This window comes from Rhinolophus sinicus, linkage group LG09 (genome assembly GCF_036562045.2).
Source record: "Rhinolophus sinicus isolate RSC01 linkage group LG09, ASM3656204v1, whole genome shotgun sequence".
Classification (NCBI taxonomy): domain Eukaryota; kingdom Metazoa; phylum Chordata; class Mammalia; order Chiroptera; family Rhinolophidae; genus Rhinolophus; species Rhinolophus sinicus.
In genome coordinates, this window is record NC_133758.1 from 12,675,486 (window position 1) to 12,697,281 (window position 21,796).

At 42.6% G+C, this 21,796-nt stretch overlaps 1 protein-coding gene across 2 annotated transcripts in view; it reads right to left on the reverse strand.

The window, feature by feature from the left end:
- Positions 1 to 20,832, reverse strand: part of LOC109446167 (O-acyltransferase like protein) — a 51,282-nt gene extending 30,450 nt beyond the window's left edge. Inside the window, exons 1-6 of one of the 2 annotated variants that reach the window (XM_074339881.1) lie at positions 20,716 to 20,832; positions 20,167 to 20,281; positions 8,830 to 8,969; positions 7,341 to 7,419; positions 1,797 to 1,938; positions 571 to 797 (exon numbers count right to left, since the gene is read on the reverse strand). In XM_074339881.1, the coding sequence (XP_074195982.1) occupies positions 571 to 797; positions 1,797 to 1,938; positions 7,341 to 7,419; positions 8,830 to 8,969; positions 20,167 to 20,281; positions 20,716 to 20,784 (772 nt within the window). In that variant the 5' untranslated portion in view covers positions 20,785 to 20,832. Of the gene's footprint in view, positions 1 to 570; positions 798 to 1,796; positions 1,939 to 7,340; positions 7,420 to 8,829; positions 8,970 to 12,274; positions 12,507 to 20,166; positions 20,282 to 20,715 lie in introns of those variants that run through there. The other variant, XM_074339882.1, reaches the window with a different exon arrangement.
- Positions 20,833 to 21,796: the final 964 nt, after the last annotated feature.

Here is a 21,796-nt window from a genome sequence, read left to right on the forward strand (position 1 = left end):
GCCGTATGGGTAAGTGCAAATGAAGGTAAGACTGTTGATTTTGAACGAAAGCATAACGCAGTGTGACTCACCGCCATCCAGCCTCTCACTGCATTCTGCCAGGTCATCTTTTTCTGGCTCAGATACATGCTGCCATGTTCTCATCAGCTATGTTGCATATTCATTGCCCTGCTGTGGTTTCTACAAATCATCTACCTTAGTGATGCCAGGAAGTTTCTACGAGGCATCTGTGTAGCTGAGACACTGAAAATAGACATTGTGATGGAATGGCTCTTTAGAGGGTTCCTATAGTAAAACCCAAGCTCTGCTGTGACCTAGTCTTTGAGTAGCACAAAAACACACGGGATAATTGTACCCGAGAAACACAGCAGCATTTTTAGTGATCTTGCCTTAACACATTGATGGTAAACAAAGACTAAATTGTGAAGAGCAGAGACCCAGCCTTCACGCTGGCATTTCGAAGCCATTGGACATTCACTAGACTCCAGCACGGAAGGAATTATTTTCCAATTTCATACTCATCAAAATCACCTCTCACGACATTGTGTCTTAGTTGATTAAAATGCCTACTTTTTCCTCTGCCCGGGGTTCCTGACAGTGAGAGATGGGCCAGGTAACGCGTCCATCGGATTCTGTGGCTTTGTTCACTCCTCTCCAGCGCTCTCAAAGGCAGACTCCCGTAAATAGCCGAAGGTGTCCCGTGTGCAGGGGACGCCCTGTGGTCCGAACCCCACCCCCTGGCCGCCACGTACAGAGTTCCAGCCAGAGGAAAGACGAGGCCGAGGAGGGTGAGGAAGCTGCAGGGAGAAGACACACATGTGTGGCCAAGGCTTCCTGCACACCAAGCCCTCAGTCAGACACAGAGGACACAGTCCCACAGAAACAAAACCACTGAACTCCTACTAGAATATAGGTAAATCGTTAACACTTTTAAGGGTTGGAAGTAGCTTTCTGAGAATACACAACTGAACGAAATTACAAAGTAAAAGATTCATGGATTTCACTAAACTCATTATAATTGTAAAACAGTAATCATAAAGAAAGAAACAAAAAAGCAAGCAAAACACTGAGGAAGATACTTGCAGCTGATATGGCTAAGGATTCATGTCCTTTTTCTATACAATGAACTTTAAAAATCCTTAAGAACCCAACAAATACACACATGGAAAGGGGAGTGAAGAGCATGCATAGCAGATAAATGAACAGGAAAAAAAACCCTGCATTACCAATTTTTAAAAATGTAAGTTAAACCAATTTATGTGTCTATCAAATTGGTACTGGTTTTGATAAAGGTAGCTTTGGATGTTGGTAATCGGGTGATGAAACAGATACGGACATCTCCTACTGGGGCAGTTTAAGTGAGGTTTCTCAGGAAAGCACTTTATCAAACGATTTGCACTCGGGACCAGCAATTCTATTAGTTTTTCCTAAGGAACAATGCAAGGTGCAAACAAGAAGTAACAGGCAACTCTGCTGAGGTGTTTGTGGGAGAAGCAACTTCTCGAATAAGAGAAACTAATCTTCAGTGGGCACATGACAGGAAGAGAAATATTTTAGGACAGGATACATCGCGCAATGACCTTGAACCCAGTTATATCTGGGTGTGGCCAGCCTCCCTCTTGAACACTTGCGAATTTTCTTGTTTAAGGGAAATGGTGATCTCTCTGCACACAGACAGCACTGGCCAGACATCACTCACTGACTGAACGTTAAATGGCTAAGTGTAGTTGGTGAGCGAAAGTTGATAAAACAGCCTTGACATATATGCCAACCAGTACTCAGACGCCAGTACTCACAGACACACGGCAACAAACGTGTCGAGGTGGAACTTTCCAGTAGCACATGTGGCCACGCTCCCGCCAGACAAAGAGGAAGAATTCATTGCAAAGAGAGAAAGAGGAGGAGCCAAAAATGAAGCATTTCTGAATCTTAAAATATCTACCAAGAAACAAACAAAAAAAGGATTGTATTAATAATACTTTACTTGGCAATAAATACTTTATACTTTTCCAAGAGCTTTCATATCTGCTATTTCAAAACAAAACTTTGACATTAAAAAGAGCAGCTGGGTTTTAATATATCTGATTTTATGGGGAAAATGGGGCACGAAGATGCTGAGACTCATGGAACTAGAAACTTTTAGCACAGCTGGAGGTGGACCACGGGTCTCCTGGATTCTCACCCTTCCCAGACTCTCACTTCCTTTCCCGACACACAGCACTGGGAATGACAGTCCTAAAAAGGCAACACTGCCGGCTCAGATCTATTTGCGAACAGGTCCCCACAGAGAGACAAATGAAACATGAGCTGGAACAATATGATGAAAGCCCACGAGCGAGGGAAAGGTGCTGTCTGAAATTGAAGCTAAGAAGCCCAACGTAAGACACAGCTAATCAGCCACCACAAGAAAGAGTTTATAGGGATATTAGTGGTAAGACGAGGGTGGTGGTCTCAGATTATAACCCATCTCAGAATTACCTGGAGGGCTTTGAAAAGAGACTGTTATGGATGGAATTTCGTCCCCCCAAAATTCATCTGTTAAAGCCCTAAGCCCCCCACCAGTACTTCAGAATGTGGCTGTATGTGGAGGTAGAGTGTGCCCTAATCCAAGCCTTCTACAAAGAGGAAATTTGGACACAGACATGTGGGCACAGAGAGGAAGGACCATGTAAAGACACAGTAAGAAGGCGCCATCTGTAAGCCAAGGGCAGAGGCCTCAGGACAGACCACCCCTGTCAGCACCTTCATCTTGGATCTCTAAAGATGTGAGAAACACGTTTCTTTTGTTTGAGCTCCTCAGGCTGTGGGATTTCGTTAAGGCAGCCCTGGAAAACAAACATGGGGGCTCACCAAATCACTATGCTCAGTGGGGCAGCTCTTGGACTGGGAACCAGGCCAAGACTCTTAGGGATGAGACTCCCCATGGATGGTTGGGTTTGTTGGACTTGTCCAACCTCACCTGCTGACCCAGGTCAATGTGCTCAGGTCCCAGCAGCACCGAGGAAAAGCACTCAGGCCTGGCTCTGAATCCTGCCATGGGAAATAAAACCAACTGGCAGCCTACACACATTCAATCACCCTTAAGTGTCTACACTGTGCCAGATTCCGGGTCTACACAGGAAAGGATGAAACGTTTATTTGAAGCTTTTATTTGGTCTGTTTCCCACCAACATCTCATCATGTCCCTCCTACCCCTTGGCCTCACTCACACAGGCCAACTCAAGTTCTCGTTACAAACGCCCCCTTTCAACCTCTCCAGTGTGTTTCTCTTTCTCCTGCACCCCAAAGCTCTTCTACATGTCTGCCCGCCCCTAGCACTCAGTGTGAGACTGAGCATTTACTTCCTGAGGGTTTCCCAACAGCTTCGGGCACACACACTTTTCTTACTCTCTAAATTCTGGGTTTCCCAAAATGAGGAACTCCCAACTGTGTTGACGGTCCCCCCCGTGCACACACGTGATGTCTCACACAAGGGCCAGATATAAAAATATTTTCTGAATTAAACGGAGAACAGAAAATGGTACTCTGTGAAATGTTTTGGATTCCTGTTGCGTCCTTAATGGAAAGGCATTTCCATGAAGTGGGTGATTCAAGGAGTTATTATTAGAATAGCTCCACTTTCTCAATCAGCACACAGGGAAGCCACAAGAGAGTGTCGTGGGGAAAGAAGTCATCCCGTGAAGTTCTAACACCATTGTTCTGCAATGGGGACCTCATCATTCTAATTCTAATCCACAGAGCAAGATGAAATTAACCTAATAGAGAGAGCATAGGAAACAGGGCAGTTTACAGCATATTGTAAGGGACTGTTAAACATTGATTGTAAGCAGCTCAGTACCCAGTGCTTTGGGCCACTGCAAATGGAGCCACTGTAATCACCCTGTGATGTTCTAAAATTTCCATCAGGACAGGCGACAGACTGAGAGGGTCCCTAAGAATGGAAATAAGCAGCCCTTCAAAGTTGAGTCTAGATAAAGTTTGCTAACTCGGTGTTAATAGACCCTTAAACCAAGCCCCTTCTTTTTCAGATCTGGCTGTCCCTGTGACCAGAGAAGTTCCTTTGCCTCACGATGAAACTTCAGTCAGATTTGTCTAATGTTGATCAAGCATGCTCTAAGTCCAGAACCTTGGACTAAGTCACTACCCTTTCACCTTCCTTCCTGTTGTGTTTAAGGGACCTCGGATAATCTAGCCAAACTAGGAAACTAGGTATTAGGTAGTTTTCCGTGTTGAACTGTGTCCCCTCCAAAAAGTTCAAGCCCTAACCCCCAGAACTATGAATGCGACCTTATTTGGTTGGAAACAAGTTCTTTGCAGATATAATCAACTTAAGAGGAGGTCATACTAGGTTAGAGTGGACCCTAAATCCAGTATGATTTTTGTCCTTATGCAAAATGGGAAATTTGGATACAGAGAGACACACAGAGCAGAACACTGCGTAACGACAGAGGTAGAGAGATTAGAGTGATGCATCTTTAACCCCCCAGGTTATCGTACTTTGTTACAGGATCCTGAAGGGGAGGAGAACATGTCACCCCAAACTGCCCAAAGAAATGAGATGAGAGCCTTGCTCAGAAAAAGAGCTATTACCAGAGCTAACTTTTATCTGAATGACCTATCTGTATGACACGGCAAACATCGACGTGCCAATACCTGCTCTTCTTACTGTCCTCTGAATTATTCTCCTCTCCTTTGAAGCCCCAGGCCCCTATCTCATTCTTTACTTCACGATGGCATATAAACCTCAACTGCCTGACTTGCCCTTGAGTTTCATATTTTTATGGGGCAAGGATGTGTACAAAATTAAAATTTTGCTTTTTCTCCTGTTAATCTGTCTTAGGTCAATTTAATTATTCGATCAGCCAAAGAACCTAGAAGGGTAAAAGGAAAATTTTTCCTCCCCGACAATCACTAGGAAATGGAACACAGTAAGTGACACTGGAATATGCAGATATGAATTGTTCGGGCCTCTAACTGAGTTTGTAAACAGCACACCTAAATTTTATCTAGAATCGCAACACTCTGGTGCTAATGTATTTTCATTCTCAAGTCTGTTGGTTGACATTTTTATAACACCCTATGGCAACTACACCGTGCAGCTTTTTGCAATATGTTCTACCCACCCAGAATCTTTTCCTCTCTCTCTCTCTGCAACCCTGGCCTCATTTCTTCTTGGCTTAGCTGCTGCAGTGTCCACGTGCTGACTCCCTGCCCTCCTGCTCTAGATGAGTCAAGTCATCTTTCTCCTGTGATTGCGGAGCTGGTTGCCCCCATATCTGTAGAGGAAATATTGAAACTCCATTAAAAAGCTTTAAGGAATAGCTGACAAATCCTTTCCAGATGGGGACTATTTTTACCCCTGGACAAAGACGCTCCCATTTCTATCTGCTGCCTCTGTGCAGATACTAGAGAAACGCCTTGGCAGTGATGACTAAATTCCACAAACATCTACCCAGTCAGCTCTGCTTACCCCAACCAGGGCCCTTCCTTTTTCCAGTTCCTCAGAGAATCATCAACAGGTCTTTGCAAAAGAGAACAAATTGGTAGTTGCCCTATGGAAGGGGCGTTGGGGGGATGTGTGGTGAAAAAGGGAAAGGGATTAAGAAGTACAAATTTCCAGTTATTCAAATAGTCGTGGAAATGTAAAGTATAGCATACTGGACTATAGTCAATAATATTGTAATAACAATGTATGGCGTCACATGGATACTAACTAGGCTTATGGAGTGATTGCAATTACTTTTGCATCAACCTACTATATAAAGGTCTAATCACTGTGTTATACACCTGAAACTAATATAATATTATGTGTCAACTGTAATTGAAAAATAAATTAAAAATATATCTTTGTATTGATAATAGTTTCTGACCTTCCATTGTATTCTAATGTCAACTCTGAGTAACAAGCTTAGCCCTAAGTAAAACTAGGCTAAACTGAGAAATCTCTTAAATAATAATGAGCATTAACTCAGACTTAGGGAGTCATTTATTCACTTGAAATGCTAATTTAATAAGAACTCTGCAAATTTATTTTTGTTGCTAGGATAATTGTGACTTATCCAACAAGAATTGAAATTGGAATTTGATTTATAACAATCGGTTTTCTTTTTAACAGCACATAATATATTTGGCTAGATGAATAGATAAGGCATGGGAAGCTGTAGGGATAATCAGAAATTCGGAGGACAACTTGAGGTTATTGAACACTAATTGCAATATCAATTTTTAAAAGAGGACATTTAATAATGTGTGTGAGAGTGTGATCTAATGAGAAATATATATATTTGGTCTTCATCCCCAGTTCCTGGTACAGAGGTCCTAAAACCCTTGGAATTTTCTGAGCGCTAGGGGTGAGAAGAGCATCTGTTGCTACTCATAATGAGCCTTTTTCAACCATACTTGAGGTTATGCTAATAAGGTCACTCTAGGAGGATGGGGGCTGGTTGTCAGAAGAACCAGCCATGTGATTGGAGGGTTGGAAGTTTCAGCCCCATCCCTGAAGAGAGATGGGGAGACAAAACGGTTGGGGATTGAATGATCACCAATCGCCAGTGATTTAATCAACTATGCCTACATAATGGAAATTCCATAAAAACCCTAAACTAAGGGATTCAGAGAGCTTCTGGGTTGGTGAACACACTGAATTGCTGAGAGTTGGACACCTTAAGAGGGCATGAGTGCTCTGTGCCCCTTTCCACACACTTTGCTCTTCCATTTGGTTATTACTGAGTTTTTGTCCTTTATAATAAGCCATTAATAGTAAGTAAAGTGTTTCCCTGAGTTCTGTCCTGTTATAGCAAATTATCGAACCTGAGAAGGGTGCCATGGGAACGAACCCCTGATTTGTAACCAAATCAGACAGAAGTGTGGGTAACCTTGGGACCCACTATTTCTGACTGGCGCCTGAAGTAGGGGACAGCCTTGTGGGACGGAGCCCTTCATCTGTGAGGTCAGCACAATCTCCAGATAGTGTCAGAACTGCATAACGTGAGAGGAAAACCCAAACTGCCACGTCCCCCCAAACTCCATTAGTTCCCTCTACTCCATTAGCCTCAGTTATTGGTTTTATCAGGATTTACCAATCCTGAAAGAATGGCCTTTCTTGGCTCCAAGGAAGTGGGGTTTTTCAAATTTTATGCCAAGACGATCCAATATATGGTGATGGAAAGAGAACTGACTCTGGGTGGTGAGCACACAATGTGATATACAGATGATATAATACAGAATTGTACACCTGAAACCTATGTAACTTTACTAACCATTGTCACCCCAATAAACTTTAATTTTAAAGAAAAGTTTATGCCGAGACAACAGTTCACTGGGTTTTGTTTTGTACTTACCCAGCTGAGACATGAGAGTCACATCCTCTTCGGCACAAGAACTGGGGACACACACGCCCACACTGTAGTCAGTGCCATCCTGGGAAACAAGGCCACAACATTCCAGATGTCAGTGTCCGTGGAATATATGCATGACCCTTTCTAAGTAAGCCTGCTGCTGCCCGTGAAGTAAGCACATCGGAAAGGGAAGAGAAAGGTATTAAAAAAAGAAAAGTTGGCTGAATTCTTTGGAGATGGCTTTTCCATAACAGAGTAGTTCAAGTGAATTCACAGAGTGTCAGATGCACCCAGATTTAAATAAAAATATGTTCCAAGGCTTAATGTAGCTGATTATTTAAAAAGCAGCCACCCACACTGATTATTTTTACAGAAGCAGCTACATAGTCTGCCCAAGTGCCTCTCTCTCCAGTAGTAAGACGTAACGCTGCTACAATTTTCAACAAAATTGCCAACTTGTCATTTCTTCATAGCAGGACACAATGCATCAAGTAAAGATTTTATTAATAAATCAAGCCAATAACTACAATGCGTGTCCCAATAAAGCTAAGATCAAATTATAAACAAAAATTCCCAGGATGCTTCTAAACATACGACTTCCATGACTGTGTAGGCCTGACCTTTTGCTCTGATATCAAAACCATTAATCTGCTTTGAAAACAGGATATGACATTTGTACACACTGAATCAACCCTCAAGCAATCCTCACCATAACTCTCAGCTGGACAAAGGAGCTGGGTGACAATCTTCCTCTGTCCAGTGGTGAAGCATTAGAAGACCATTTTGTGGCATTACTATCAGAGAGCTTGGATTTCTTACTGTTATTTTATGCTATTGTTATTACCCAACCAGTGATGTGTTTTCTTTTAGTGCTGTGTGCCATGCATAAAGTCTTATCTTTATATTTCATAGCAGGCTGTGCTGTTCCTAGCTCACCACCCCTACCACCCCCCCAGCCACCCTGGCAGTAAAAGAATTAACATGCTTTGAAGATACTGAGCCCTGGGACCTCCGTCAACTGATTCTGTGATGTATTCATAAAAGTCCCAGCCTATCTGCTAAGATAACCTCAAATTCATGTTTTGGAGCTCTGTTTCTGGAAAAGGATGTAAGGTAATGGGAAGTCCACCCTCCGTTTGGCTGGTATTCCAAACATTGCTAGTGAGTCAGGAGTTAACGCCCAGGAACACCGGCGGGACTTGACCTTGGATTCCCCACTAAGGTCGTACGGCTGTCTTTCCCCGTATAACATGGTAGGAGGAACCTCGGAAGGCCTGTGTGTTTTGTGGACAACTGTCTCTGATAACATCCCAGCCTCAGAACATGCAAGCAACTTTCTGCCACTTGTTTAAAATTTAGTTTTAACTCTTTGCAAAACATCATAATAGTTTCCTTTTTTAAATTCAGAAAAGCAATTGGTGGAGTTGCCATGGGTTCCACATCAGGACGTTCACTTGTCCTTATAAAGCATGTGCGCAGACCCCGCACTCACCTGCAGGATGTGAAGCTTGCAGTACTGCCCTTGGAAGTTCCCTGAGGGAATGTGGGTAGAGAGGCACTCACTGTAGGATCCCAGCCTGTCCACGTTTCCATGGAGAATATTGCTCCCAACTTTCCCGACAGAGTCGTACACTGAATGTCAAAGCAAAAGAAGTGGGCCAAGTTAGCTTACGTGTGTCACTTTCCAATGAATTTATAGGCACTTATTTCCATCACTTAAACCCAGCAGACTTAAATGACTGAAAAAAAGAGAGAGCCACCATGAGCCTACATTTTGCATCTGCAATCCCTCTCATCATTGAGGTGGGACAGTGATGTATGCTCTTGTGTTGGTTACACGGTCTGTTCCTGAAAAAGATGAATTGTTTGAATTCTTTGAAAAAATAAATGCTTCTGGGGTGTTAATACTTGGTAGTTTTTCTCCAACCCCCACCCCCTTCATACAGCCAGGAGAAAACACTTGTGTCTTTAAAATTCTTTTATCCAATCTTGTGGAATCTCATTTTGGAGAGAGTTCATTTTTTTTTTTTTTTTTTAATCTTAGGAGGAGAAGGGCGCGGTAATCAAGTTGCACAGTTAACGGCATTCTTAGCACTTGGTCCTGCAAAGCTTTTGGTTGGTTTGGGCTTGTGTATGTCCTTCTTTCCCTCATTTCAAATAATTTGTTTTCTTTCATCTTGCTCCGTCTCTCCCTCGCTCTTTGCCTCCCCCAAAGTCCCTCCTCCCCTACATGTTTGATGTGTATCCTCTCCTTTGTCAGTGCTCTTGTGTTGTGTAACTGTATTTTTAATTTATATAAATGACTTTGTGCCTCCGATCTCCTGCTTCTACATATGTCCCTCATTGCTACCTTTGTACTGTTCCTGGTGCTACGGTGCTTATCTGGTCAGAGCTTCAGACTGCGGTATAATCGTTCATCACCATCTGAGACTTAGCCATTCCCCAGGTGATGAACACATAGAAGGCCTCCAACCCAGAGAAACTCACGGAGACGACCTCCTCATACGTGTCCCCGTATAGACCTACAAGAGGATTTAACTACGCATATAGTCCTGTGAGTGGAACTGCGGGATCATAAGGTACAAAACAGCACGTAAATCCCACCAGACTGCATTCCAGAGGGACTGCCCCCACCTGCGCTCCCCAGGGATGCCGCTTCCTATTTCTTCTTTGCATTGGCAAGCTATCTCATGTTTGGTAGTTAGTAGATATAAAATGATACCCAATTGTTGTTTTAATGTTTGTTTCTCTAATTACATATAAGCCAGTATATTTTTTTCAGTCAGCCATTTAAAGTTTTCTGTAAAGTACCTGTTTGCATCTGTTGCCCATTTTTTAACGGATTTTCTTTTTCTGGTTTGCAAGAGCTCCTTATTCTACTGTATATTGGCCCTTGTCTACCTGAGTCATTGAAATAGTTACCCTTTGTTATCTGTCAGTTCTTTATCTATGGTGTCCTCCACCGGACAGAAATACATTCTTTTGAGCCTGCAATTTTTGGTCGAGTCTTTGAACAATCTTTGTTCTAGTCAAGACTGGCTACATAATTTGCAGGGCTCATGCAGAATGAAAATACAGGCTCTCTTATTTAAAAATTATTAATAATTTCAAGATGGTGACAGCAAATCACGCTTACAGCAAGCCTGGGGCCTGTCAAGTGTGGGCCCCTATCTGACTACAAAGGTCACAAGTCCATGGAGTCAGTCCTGGCTCTAAAACCAGAACCATATGGTTTTCATTATTATGGATGTATAATATATTGAGTATTCTGCCTTTAGTCCTTTTTTACGTCTTCAAAGTTGAGCTAGTTAGTTGTGGACCATTAATCATTCATACAAATTTCAGAAAATTTGCAGACATTTCAGAACATTTTGGAAAAAGTTTATTGAGCTCCTCAAAACATCGAACTAGAATACTGATCGATATTGCTTCAAATTTATAAAGTATATGATGGGACATTGACATAATTTTTGTATTAAGCCATCATTGGCTATCACACAACGTAAAGCTTCTTTGGTGCCCTTACTTACAATTTTATATTTTTCCTTGGTACTCTGAAAACACATTACATAGACAATCCCTAGATAGTTTCCTTGGTGTTTTATTTTTAATTATATTTTCCAATTGATGGCTGCTGGTGTGGAAAAATGTCGTTGATTTTTGTACTTTGCTCTGGTACCTGGCGAATTTACTCAACTTTCTTAGGAGTTCTGCACTTATTCTTCCCCTCTGATCTTTATACTACGTTTTTTCCCCTTTTTTGTCCTCTCTTTACAGAAGCTGACAGGGTTGCTGGAGACTGCTCCCGCTCTACCCTCCCTCTTCCCTGTGACATGATGTCACCCCTCTCCCAGGACTAGTGTGGAGTAAGTCAAAGCCCAAAGCAAAGCTCAGCTTTTATCCATCGGAAAGTGGTCCCCTGAGAGGCTGTTGAATGGCCACCACCATGGACGCTGTCTGGGCCTGACTGGTTCAGAGCCTAGCACATCTCTGACCATCCTCTCTAACCTGTGAGCTGCCGCATAGCCCACTGATAAACCCTGCTTCTTGCTGAAGCTTGCCAGAATTGGTGTCTGTGGTTTAACCAAAGACTCCTTCCAAACAGACATCCCCAGGGTCCCAACCATTCAACATCTCAGAATCCGACCCAGGGAAACACACAGGACACCCACTGCAAGATGTTGTGGCAGTGATGCTTGTAAAGGCAAAAAATTGGACACAAACGATCAAGTTGAACCACATGAAAATTCCATTTTATGGGACAGAAATAGTTTAACGTTGGTGATTTCAAATAGGTCAACCTCTATCAGGAAAAGGTTCAATGCACTATGGTACTTTCACATTTTGTAATGTTATGCAACAACTAAAATGAGCTAGAACTGTATTTGCTGCTGAGGGAAATATCCCAAGACATATTATCACATGGGGGGAGAGAAGCAAGTTTAAGAACAATAATTTTTCAATGTTATAAAACAATATCTTTCTAGTAGATGGAGATGCACAAAAATGCAAGGAGAAACTTCTGGAAAGTTCTAGGAGACACACCCATTGATAACAGCCGTTATCCAGGAAGGGGACTGAGAAAGGAATGAGGGAAACAAAAAAGACAAGCTTTGTATTGTTTCAATCCCTTTACAGTGAGAATAGATTCATATATTATTTAGTAAATATAATACAGTAGTCCCCATTTATCCATGAGGTTTGTGTTACAAGAGCCCCCCAGGGGATGTCTGAACCCATGAATAGTACCAAAACCTGTATATACTCTGTTTTTTCCTTTACATGCATACCAATGATAAAGTTTAATTCATAAATTAGGCGCAGCAAGAGATTAACAATAATAATAATAAAATAGAACAATTATAACACTATACTGTAATAAAAGTTATGTGAACGTGGTCTCTGTCTCTCAAAATGCCTTATTATGCTGTACTCACCTTTTCACTTGCAGGAAGCACTTCACAGCCTCTCTGTGGCATCACTGCTCCTGAGCTTTGGGGCCATTATTCAGCACAATGAGGGTGACATGTACACAACACTGAGATCCCGCGAGAGTAGACATGGTAAGCAGGATGGCTACTAAGTGACTACCAAGTGGGGAGGGTCCACAGCGTGGAGACTCCGAGCAAAGGGATGATTCACATCCTGGGCCCCCGCAAGATTTCATCACACTGCACAGAATGGCCCGAAATTGAAAACTTATGAGTTTTATTTCTGGAGTTTGCCATTTCCTGTTTTCGAATCGAGGTTGGCCACAGGTAACTAAAACCACAGAAAGCGGGACTGAGGTGAAGGAAGGACTACTGTATATAAGCAACAAGACATGTAAACAACTGGACTACAGCCATGTCACTTGTTTACACCTTGTCCATGCTGCTCTCCCAGGACAGGCAGACCTCAGAGATGCCGCAGGTTAGTTCCAGACCCTCGCAATAAAGCGAGTAGCACAATAAAGAGCGTCAATTTTCTTGCTGGTGGAAGGCCTTGCCTGCAATTTGTAAAAACGCAGCATCTGTGAAGCGTACTAAAGCAAAGCACAAGAAAATGAGGTCTGCCCGTGTGGGACTGAGTAGTTTCCACAGAGTCTGTACGGCACACAAAACAAAATATTTACTATCTGGTCCTTTAGAGGAGAAGTTTGCAGACCTCTTATCTAGAGCTGTGATTCTCAACCCTGGGCAGACATTAGCATCACCGAGGGCATTTTAAAAAAATTCTAATACCCGGGTTCCACCCTCACAAAAGGTGGCTTCATTGGTCAGGGGTGGGGCTTGGACATTAATTGTTTTTCAAAATTTCCCAGGTGATCCCCGGTGCAGCCAAGATTGAGTGCTCTGGTCTTTAGAATTAATTCCAGACTCCTGAGCATGGTTTCAAAGGCCCTTTGTGACCTGACCTGCCTCTCCATCTTATCCTCCCAGGCCCACACCCATTTCCTCTGCTCCATTACACCAGGCCTGCACTTGTCTGTCTTTCTGCCTGGAATGTTCCTCCTTCCCATCTGCCTGGCAAATGCTGAATCATCCTTTGATTCTTGGCTGAAGGATAGTCTCCCCCAGGAAACACTGCAAACGCTTGCTTCGTGTATCACATCAAAAGGCACAAATCGTTCACCTGTCTGTCTCCCAGGTGAGGGAGGGGCTGTGTCTTCATTAATGGATATCTCAGAGGAGGAGCTCAATAAACATTTGCTGAATTGAAATAAACTTTGAAATAGTTATCTTCACATGCCCCAAATCCAGCTCCACAAATGTATTTAGAGGTCCTCTCTGTGTCGAGAAAAACAACATAACTACTTTAAAAACTGATGTGTTTATTAGAAATAGACTCAGTGATGTCCAAATTCCCTTCTCCATCACCTCCTGACTATCCCAGACTCTGTAGCCTGAAGTTTAAGGACCTGGAACTATAAGAGCTGAAGGAGATAGAAACAAGAGAGGTGCCAATACTGAACTTATCTTCACCCTTAGGTAAAACCCTGAAGAATGAATGCAGGGCGATACCCAATTCTTCACTAGAGAGATTAAATTCTAATTTTTAATTGACGGTTTGGTTTGTAAACTGGGTTTCTTGGATTGGATTTATGGTCTTCTCGCTGAGGTTATTTCGTACGCTATGCAAATTTTCTATTGCATTAGCTTCCTTTCTGATTATGAACGCAAATGGACAAGTTGCCCTTTTCTTGCTTTGCCCTTAATTGGTTTCTGTCAAGAACCTGAGATGCCTGGCCATGGGCACCATCCAAATCAAGATCTATTGTGATTGTCATGGGAGGGAGGGAGAGAAAACACTAATGATTAATCCCCCCTGCTACTTCAAATCATACGGCAGTTGTTCCAAGTTTTCATCACCAAAAGATTAAAAACAACTCGTTTCAATTCTGCTGGGCTAATTGGCAGACAAATTTTCTCACATGATGGCAATGATATATGGAGAGTAAAATGCGGTGTTGATTAATATTTGGGTTTGAAGGGAGGAAAGAAAACCTTGATGAATGGCGTTAAATTTTAAAATATGGATGCATATATACCGTGAAGCTGAAGGCAGCTGAGCTTCTAGAATGCTAAGCCATAAACAAATCCTAAAAGTAAGGACCATCTTCAGCATTAACAGCAAATATTTATTAAGCACCTACCAGATCACTGTGTTATACTGGAGATTTTTAAAAAATTAGAATTGAATAGTCCTTTCCCTGTAAGGAATGATACGGGACATACACGTAGAGTGTTAACCCTCCCCTAACAAGGGGTTGCCGAGATCCCCTTGTTGGTAAGAAAGCCATAGGAATGTGCTATCAATTTTCTATCCAAGCTTCTGAAGCACACTCTTTGCAAACACCTCCTAAAGTCCCCCTTATGTTTGGTCAACTATTAATCTTGAACTTGGAGAATAAGAATAGCATGTGTATTAGTTTCCTGTGACTGCTATAACAAATTTCCACAGACCTGGTGGCTGAACACCACAGAAATATATTTTCTCTCAGTTCTGGAGGACAGAAGTCCAAAATCAGTTAGCACTGGGTTAAAATCAAGGTGTCAGCAGGGCTGGATTCCTTCTAGAGACTCCAGAGGAGAATCCATTCTTTGCCTAGCTGCTCGCGTGCCTTGGATTATAGCCACGGCACTCTAATCTCTGCTTCTTTGGTCACGTCACCTTTTCTGTGTGTCTGTGTCAAATCTCCGTCTGCCTCGCTTTACTAAGGGTCATGTGATTGCATTTAGGGCTCACTTGGATAATCCAAGATACTCCCCCCACCTCAAAACCTTTAACTTAATTACATCTGCAAAGCTCTTGTTTCCATATAAGGTAACCACATTCACAGGTCCCAGGAATTAGAATGTGGATATGTTTTGGGGGGCCACGGTTCAGCCTACCTCAGCATGGATATCAGAAATCCAGTTAGCCCAGAAATTTCAGTGGAGTGCATTGTCACCCTTTCTCTAGGATGAGATTTTCTTCGTTTTAGCATCTTTTCTGTCCCGAGCTCCAGCACCATGGGAGGGCCTGGCCATGAGTAAAATGTCCTGCAGACTAACAGGTGGATGGGAAAAGAGGCAATGTTCTGAGAAGTCACATCAAGTAGATAGTCCTCCACAGATGACCGGAGAACAAAGGCTGGGCTGGGGCCAGTGACCGGCTAGCCCAGTGAGTGTCTACCTATGGACTGCATCCTCTATAACACAGGTATAAATCACGGGCCTCGGCTTCCAGGAGAGCAGCTGGGACTCACAGACAGGAGACATGAAATCATCATTCCAGAGGATAAACAATGAAGCTCAGGGGTGTCAGTCATCAGAGTGGGAAGTTCAGCAACCTGGCCACCAGGATGGGCTGAGAGGCTTGGCAAGGGGCCTAGAGAACCGTGCCTGAAAAGGGTTAAGAAAGTTTATAGCAAAAGTAGTGCTTGGGGAGGATTTCAAGGATGTTATGAGCATTCAGGAAATAGGAAATGAAAAGCCCTGCAGGCTGCTTGGGAACCAAGGGCCTCCACCCCCTCATTCTGTCTCTGAGGAATAAAGTGCAAAAAAAAAATGCAGAAATCATGTGAAACCACGGGGGCCTCAATATGGCGAGCATGGTTTTAATTCCATATAAATAGCCTCCCCCGCAAGGCCTCTGCTGCAGACAGTATTACAAATGGGTCTGCCTGGACTTTAAGAAATGGCCATGGGTGGGTCTGGTACATCTCAGGAAAAATGAGTTCCAAGGGCTGAGACTGATTGTTCTGGTTTTTTGTTTTCATCTCAGAAAATAAATGCATGCTGCTTTATTCTAGAGGGTGTGTTTAAGAGGCCATAGCTCTCTCTATTTGTTTCCTGGGACTGTCTTAACATATTTCCACAAACTGGGTGGCTTAAAACAACAGAAATGTATTGACCCACAGTTCTGGAGACCAGAAGTCCAAAATCAAGAAGTGGCACATTGGTTCCTCCTGGTAGCTCTTGAGGGAGAATCTGGTCCATGCCTCTTTCCTAACTTCTGCTGGTAGCTGACAACCCTGGCTTTCCTTGACTGAAAGGTGCATCATTCCAATCGGTGTCGGTCATTATATGGCATTCTTGCATGTCTCTATTTCCCTCTTACAAGGACACCACTCATTGGATTAGGGCACTCCCTAATCCAACATGACCTCATCTTAATTTGACATGTCTACAAAGACCGTATTTCCAAAAAAGTTCACACCCATGGGTATCAAGGGTTCGGGATTCAATGTATCTGTTTGGAAGGCACAGTTCAACCCACAACACTCCCCTAGTGGGTATTCTAGGATGCTACTATTAATAATTAGCTTGTGAGGCACGGTTGCAGAAGCTCTGGGCCTGGAGAGAAGAAGCAGCTGTGGGCTCAGGGAAGGTACGACAAGTTTGTGGAGAGATCCCTAAATGGTCAGAGAATGCAGTGGGTCACGGCCAAAGACCTGTGGAAATAAAAACCAACCGGATGCCTCCTAGAACCAAAGAAATGCCATGTGGCTTCAGTGTCTTCTTTCAACAGAATTTCTATTTTGTGTTCTGCTCATCCACTCTTTAAATTATATACATATATAACAAGTGCCTACATAAAAGGGCATAAACCACGAGTCTTAGCTTATAGGAGCCCTTCTCGAGGGAAAAGATGGGATAAGACAAGATATTCAGAAGAAGAGACATGAAATCATTTTTCCAGAACATACATGATAAGGCTAAAAGGAGTACGCATGGGAATTTTTTTTAAAAACTGCTGCAGGTTTTCAGTTTGAGAAACACGGTCTCTCCATTTCACAGTCGAGGAAACTTGATTCGCAAAGTGAACATGGTTTGGGTGAGACCAACCATACAGCTGGTTACTGGCCTCACCAGGATGAAAGCACCAGCCTAGCACCAGCTCTGTGGCTCAGCAGCACCAAGGCTCTAAAATGTGATTGGTTGACAACAAAAGTAGGATGAGGAAAGGAACAAAATGCCTGGGGGCAGGTGGAGGGCGCCAGGTAGAGGGGGAAGGGGAGGAGAGCCAAGACTGATTCTCACTGAGGAGGGACCTCCTGGACAGGGGACTGTCTCAGAATTAGAAACAGTTGAATTTTAAAGAGGAAGGCAGGTAAGACCATAGTGGTCAAGGAGAAAGGAAATTGAGACAAAACGATTCCTCGGGAGGGAATATGCCAGAAACCTTTTACAGTGCCCTTTTCGTCTGTGGTAAGAGATTGAATGTAGATTTCTGTGGATTATGGAGTTTCCAAACAAAACTGGAAGCAGTGGGGCCGGATTACTGGCCTGAGGACTTCAGCAGTGAGAAGGGGGTCAAAAATCAGACAATGACCCAAGAGGATGGCAAAATCAAAGCAAGCAAAAATGATGGATATTGTTCCCTTTAAGATGTTGCATATGTGTCTGTTAGAAAGCAATTGGAGAAGGATGGTGGGAAGGGAGAAACCGAACCTCATTCCGGAGTTATCTTACTACCCTCTTCTTTCCTATAACATCTACAACCTTCCGTCCATCCTTCCCACTGCCAGACTGAGATTCTGTGTCAGGCTCCGGAACAGCCTCTCTCCTGTTCCAGAACAGCAGTGACTCCTGTTTCTTTCTGCAAGACCAAACATCTCTGCCTGGATTTCAAGGACCCTCTCTTTCTACCTTATTCCTTAGACACCCCCCACCCCCCCATTATCAGAGATCCTGCTTATTATCTCTGTGCTTTGGATGGGGGATGGGACTTTAAAACATTATTGTGAACATTTAATATATTAAAAGGGCCTAAAGAAGAAAATATGAAAATGCCTATGTTCCCATTGCCCAGCTTAAAAAATAAAACTTGACCCATCATTTGAAACCTCATGTGTCCTGAGCTGCATCCCCACCCTAACCAGCCCCACTCCAAGGCAACTTCTAACTGAATTTGGAGATTGCCACTCTCAGGCATCCCTTCTATTCCTTGAAGGCAAATGTGGCTCCATAAGCAATAAAGCACCTTAATTTGCATTTTGAAAAAGCTTTATATACTGTATATATTATCCTACAACTTTTTTGATGTATTTCTGAGTAGTCCCTCCATATTAATACATGTAGCTATGCTTCACTCCTTTTTGCTGGTGCTTTTTTTTTTTCCCCCTTGTTTCTCTCATAGCTTATTTTAGGCAATGATTGAAAGTACAGGCTTGGGAATCAGATGACCTGGGCGCAAATCCTATCTCTGCCACTTATTTCAGGCAAAATACTTTACATCTCTGTGGCTCCATTTTCTCATTTATGAAATGGGGATGATAAAAACATCCTCCCCACAGGGAGCTAAATGAGACAACTCCCACACAGGGCTGGGAAATGGTGCCTGCCATGAGAAAGTCTTCTCTAAATATTGACTCTTATTATTTTTCCATCCACATGACTGTCAGGAAAACCATTCGGAGAACGAAGGTCAGAACCATGCCCTGAGCTCAGAAATCTCAGGCAAAATGTCAAAGCAAGAATGCCCAGTGTTTCCTGGTGCATCAGAATGAAAATCAGTTAAAATGACAAGAGACAGTAGCATCCGTCTATTAAATGAAGCAGTTGTCATCTATCCCATTTATGTAAGTCATTCAATTCTTTCTGGGACCATTCATCTTGGGGAAAATTTTAAAATGAAAAAATAAAATATTAACAGTTTTAAAATAAATAAATCAATAAAAATTAATTAATTTTTTAAAAGATTTTTCAATTTTCAGGCATAACTAGAGGAAGTTTTAAGGCAAATAAAGTGTTAAAAAGGCTGTAACTAATGATGATAATATCTGCCACCATCAAGAATCTGAGGCAGTCATTGCACCTTCTGGGTTTTCTTGGCTGGCTTATTTGGCCTGGGGTTGTCAGAATGCTTCCTGTCAATATCATCAAGTGTTGCAGCAAAACAAAATCTAATCCAACATGGCACCTGGAAATGGCTACTGAATAAGTCGTATTTATTTTTCCCACCATATCATTAAATAGCAAGACATCTAATCCAGTGCAGAATGGCAACGGCTTCAAACCATGTGCTATTTTGAATTACCCAATATGAGACCAACACTTTTGTTTATCTTTACAATGTATATGATGCTCCTGAATGAACACAAAATAAATGTGTTCAAAATGGAAATGGAGATTGCTATGATAGTTTTTCTGGCTTTAGAAAAAGTGAGTTTTTACATTTTTCCTTGTTAGTGGTTTCTTTCCATCAGCATCAACAAGGAATCATTCACCCAGAGAAGTTCCCCCACTGAAAATGAATCTGGTTTCCTGCCCCTTTCTAGCAGGACGGTACGTGTCCCGTTAGTTGTGAGAATAATGTTGGGACACGAATGGAAAATAACTACAGTGACCTGACATCCATCTATATCACATACTAGGAGGTATGGGGACTTCTTCCAGCCTGAACCAGTCCACTCACCAACATGCCTCAGAATTTACTATCAAACATATAATAGGCACAATTCATTCCCTGAATAATGAAGCAATTTGTTCTGAAAAGCAGACTAAATGTCTAGAAAAAGAAATAACGTAAGCTATGTCATACAAAGTGAAATGTTAGCAACAGCGTCCTACAAGCATCAGTGGCCTCGTACAATTTATAAATCATTCTCATCTTATTAAGAGGTTGGTCCTCATGCGATTCCTTCTGGCTAGAATTGATATCACTTCCTCTCCTGCCTTCCCCCAAGAAAAATTCCTCCTCCCTTATTGATTCCTGGAGCAATTTGTAAATTGAGGCTCATCTTGTCCTCTCTAATTAGTTCTGTGTTTTCAGTTCTCCAGAGTTTTTTCTAGAATGCTCCAGGACGAACCTCAGACTGCCCTGTATTCACCTACCCAACAGGCCAGGGGAACCAACTTACTTCTTAGAGCGTATTCTTTGGGCTCCACTGAATTCAGATCAGAAAGGAATTCATCAGTGTCTTGCATGCACTTGAGAGAAATGTTTCTTGCAGGAAAAACAAAATGTAATTGAAACTGAAAAGAAAGCAGACAAAATAGTACTGTGAGAACCATCATTGTCACTTAACTTGTCAGGAAAAAACTCCCTTCTTAGACAAAGAGGCTTATATTTATGAAACACTAGTCTATAACATGTTGGGGGGAAATGTGACATTGCTTGCTCCTTAATATGCAGAGACAAGCTGTGTCTCCTCAGCCACCTGCAAAGCGGCTGAGATAAACAAACCATGGAAACCGATTTACACACAACTTGTTATTGTGGAGTAAAATCTTGCTGTGGATGTGGGGGCCGCTGACCACCTGGCTCCCTTTAGTTATGCAGATTAACATGGATAACGCTAGATTCTCTGGAGTTAGCCGGTCTTGCGTACATCTCAGGGTTTCAAAAATATACCGTGGCTGATAAATGGCAATGTTGGGTTTTTCCCCAGAATGATTATGAATCCCACCTCTAAAGCATTGGGATAAGTGATAAGTAAAGAAGGGCTTCTCCGTGAGCAGCTGGATATTTCATACATCTGTCCATGTTTGCCGGACTTGAGAGCAACATAGGCGTGGGAGTGATGAACTCCCCCACGGAAGGAACCATGTTGCAATGGGACAAATAAGGACACACGTCATCTCGTGGGGCTTAGAACACACATCCCAGGAAGGAAATGATGCTGACAGAAGACCACGGGCACTGTGTTCATCTACTTTAAGAAAACATAAAATGTGTGGGTCTGGATTTCTCAGCGTATAAATATTTTCTTTCCAAAAAGGCTTTCTTTAAATAGCAGCCTCCCTAACTGCATTTAAAATGAGATGCAAACCTTGTTCAAACTGGGAACAAGTCCGCTCTTGTGGGTGGCTGGGACTCAGTTGGCCTTCCTGTGTCGCCCTGGCTGTAAGGTGGCCTCTAGCACCCCAGACTTTTGTCTGCGTCCATGGGGGCTGCTGTAACAAAATACCATAGCCCGGTGGCTTAGAAACAACAGAAATGTGTGTCTCACACTTCCGGAAGCTGCAAGTCTAAGATCAAGGCTCCAGCATGGCTCTGGTGTGAGCCCTCTTCTGGGTGATTAAACAAAAAAATCTCTAAAACCTCGATGTATTTCCAAGTCAGTTGTGAACATAGTGTCGTCATTGAAAATATGAAAATGCTTTTAGAATTCAGTGTTAAATACTCCATCTATTGTCAACTGGGAAGAAAAAAAAATATCATGTGCAGAACACACCCCCACATTTCAATAGGCAGGACTCAAAACCACTTGGATGCTTTTTAAATACCACATGAACAAAAAGGAAAAAAGAGCATCTTACGTTTGGGAAGTTAATAGCTCAAGACCCTTCTAATGTTTGTCCCCAGTCCTAAGAAACAAAATTATGACTACTCAAGTTCAAGGAGACGCAGGTGTTTTACAAAGACATTTGAAGTACCTGTTTTATGCGAGGCAAGGTGCGAGGCGTAAAAATAGAACATGAAAATAAATAAGGCCTCCCTTTCCTGAAAGCCGGCCTTTATCATTTCCCGAGGCAGCAGCCATCCGC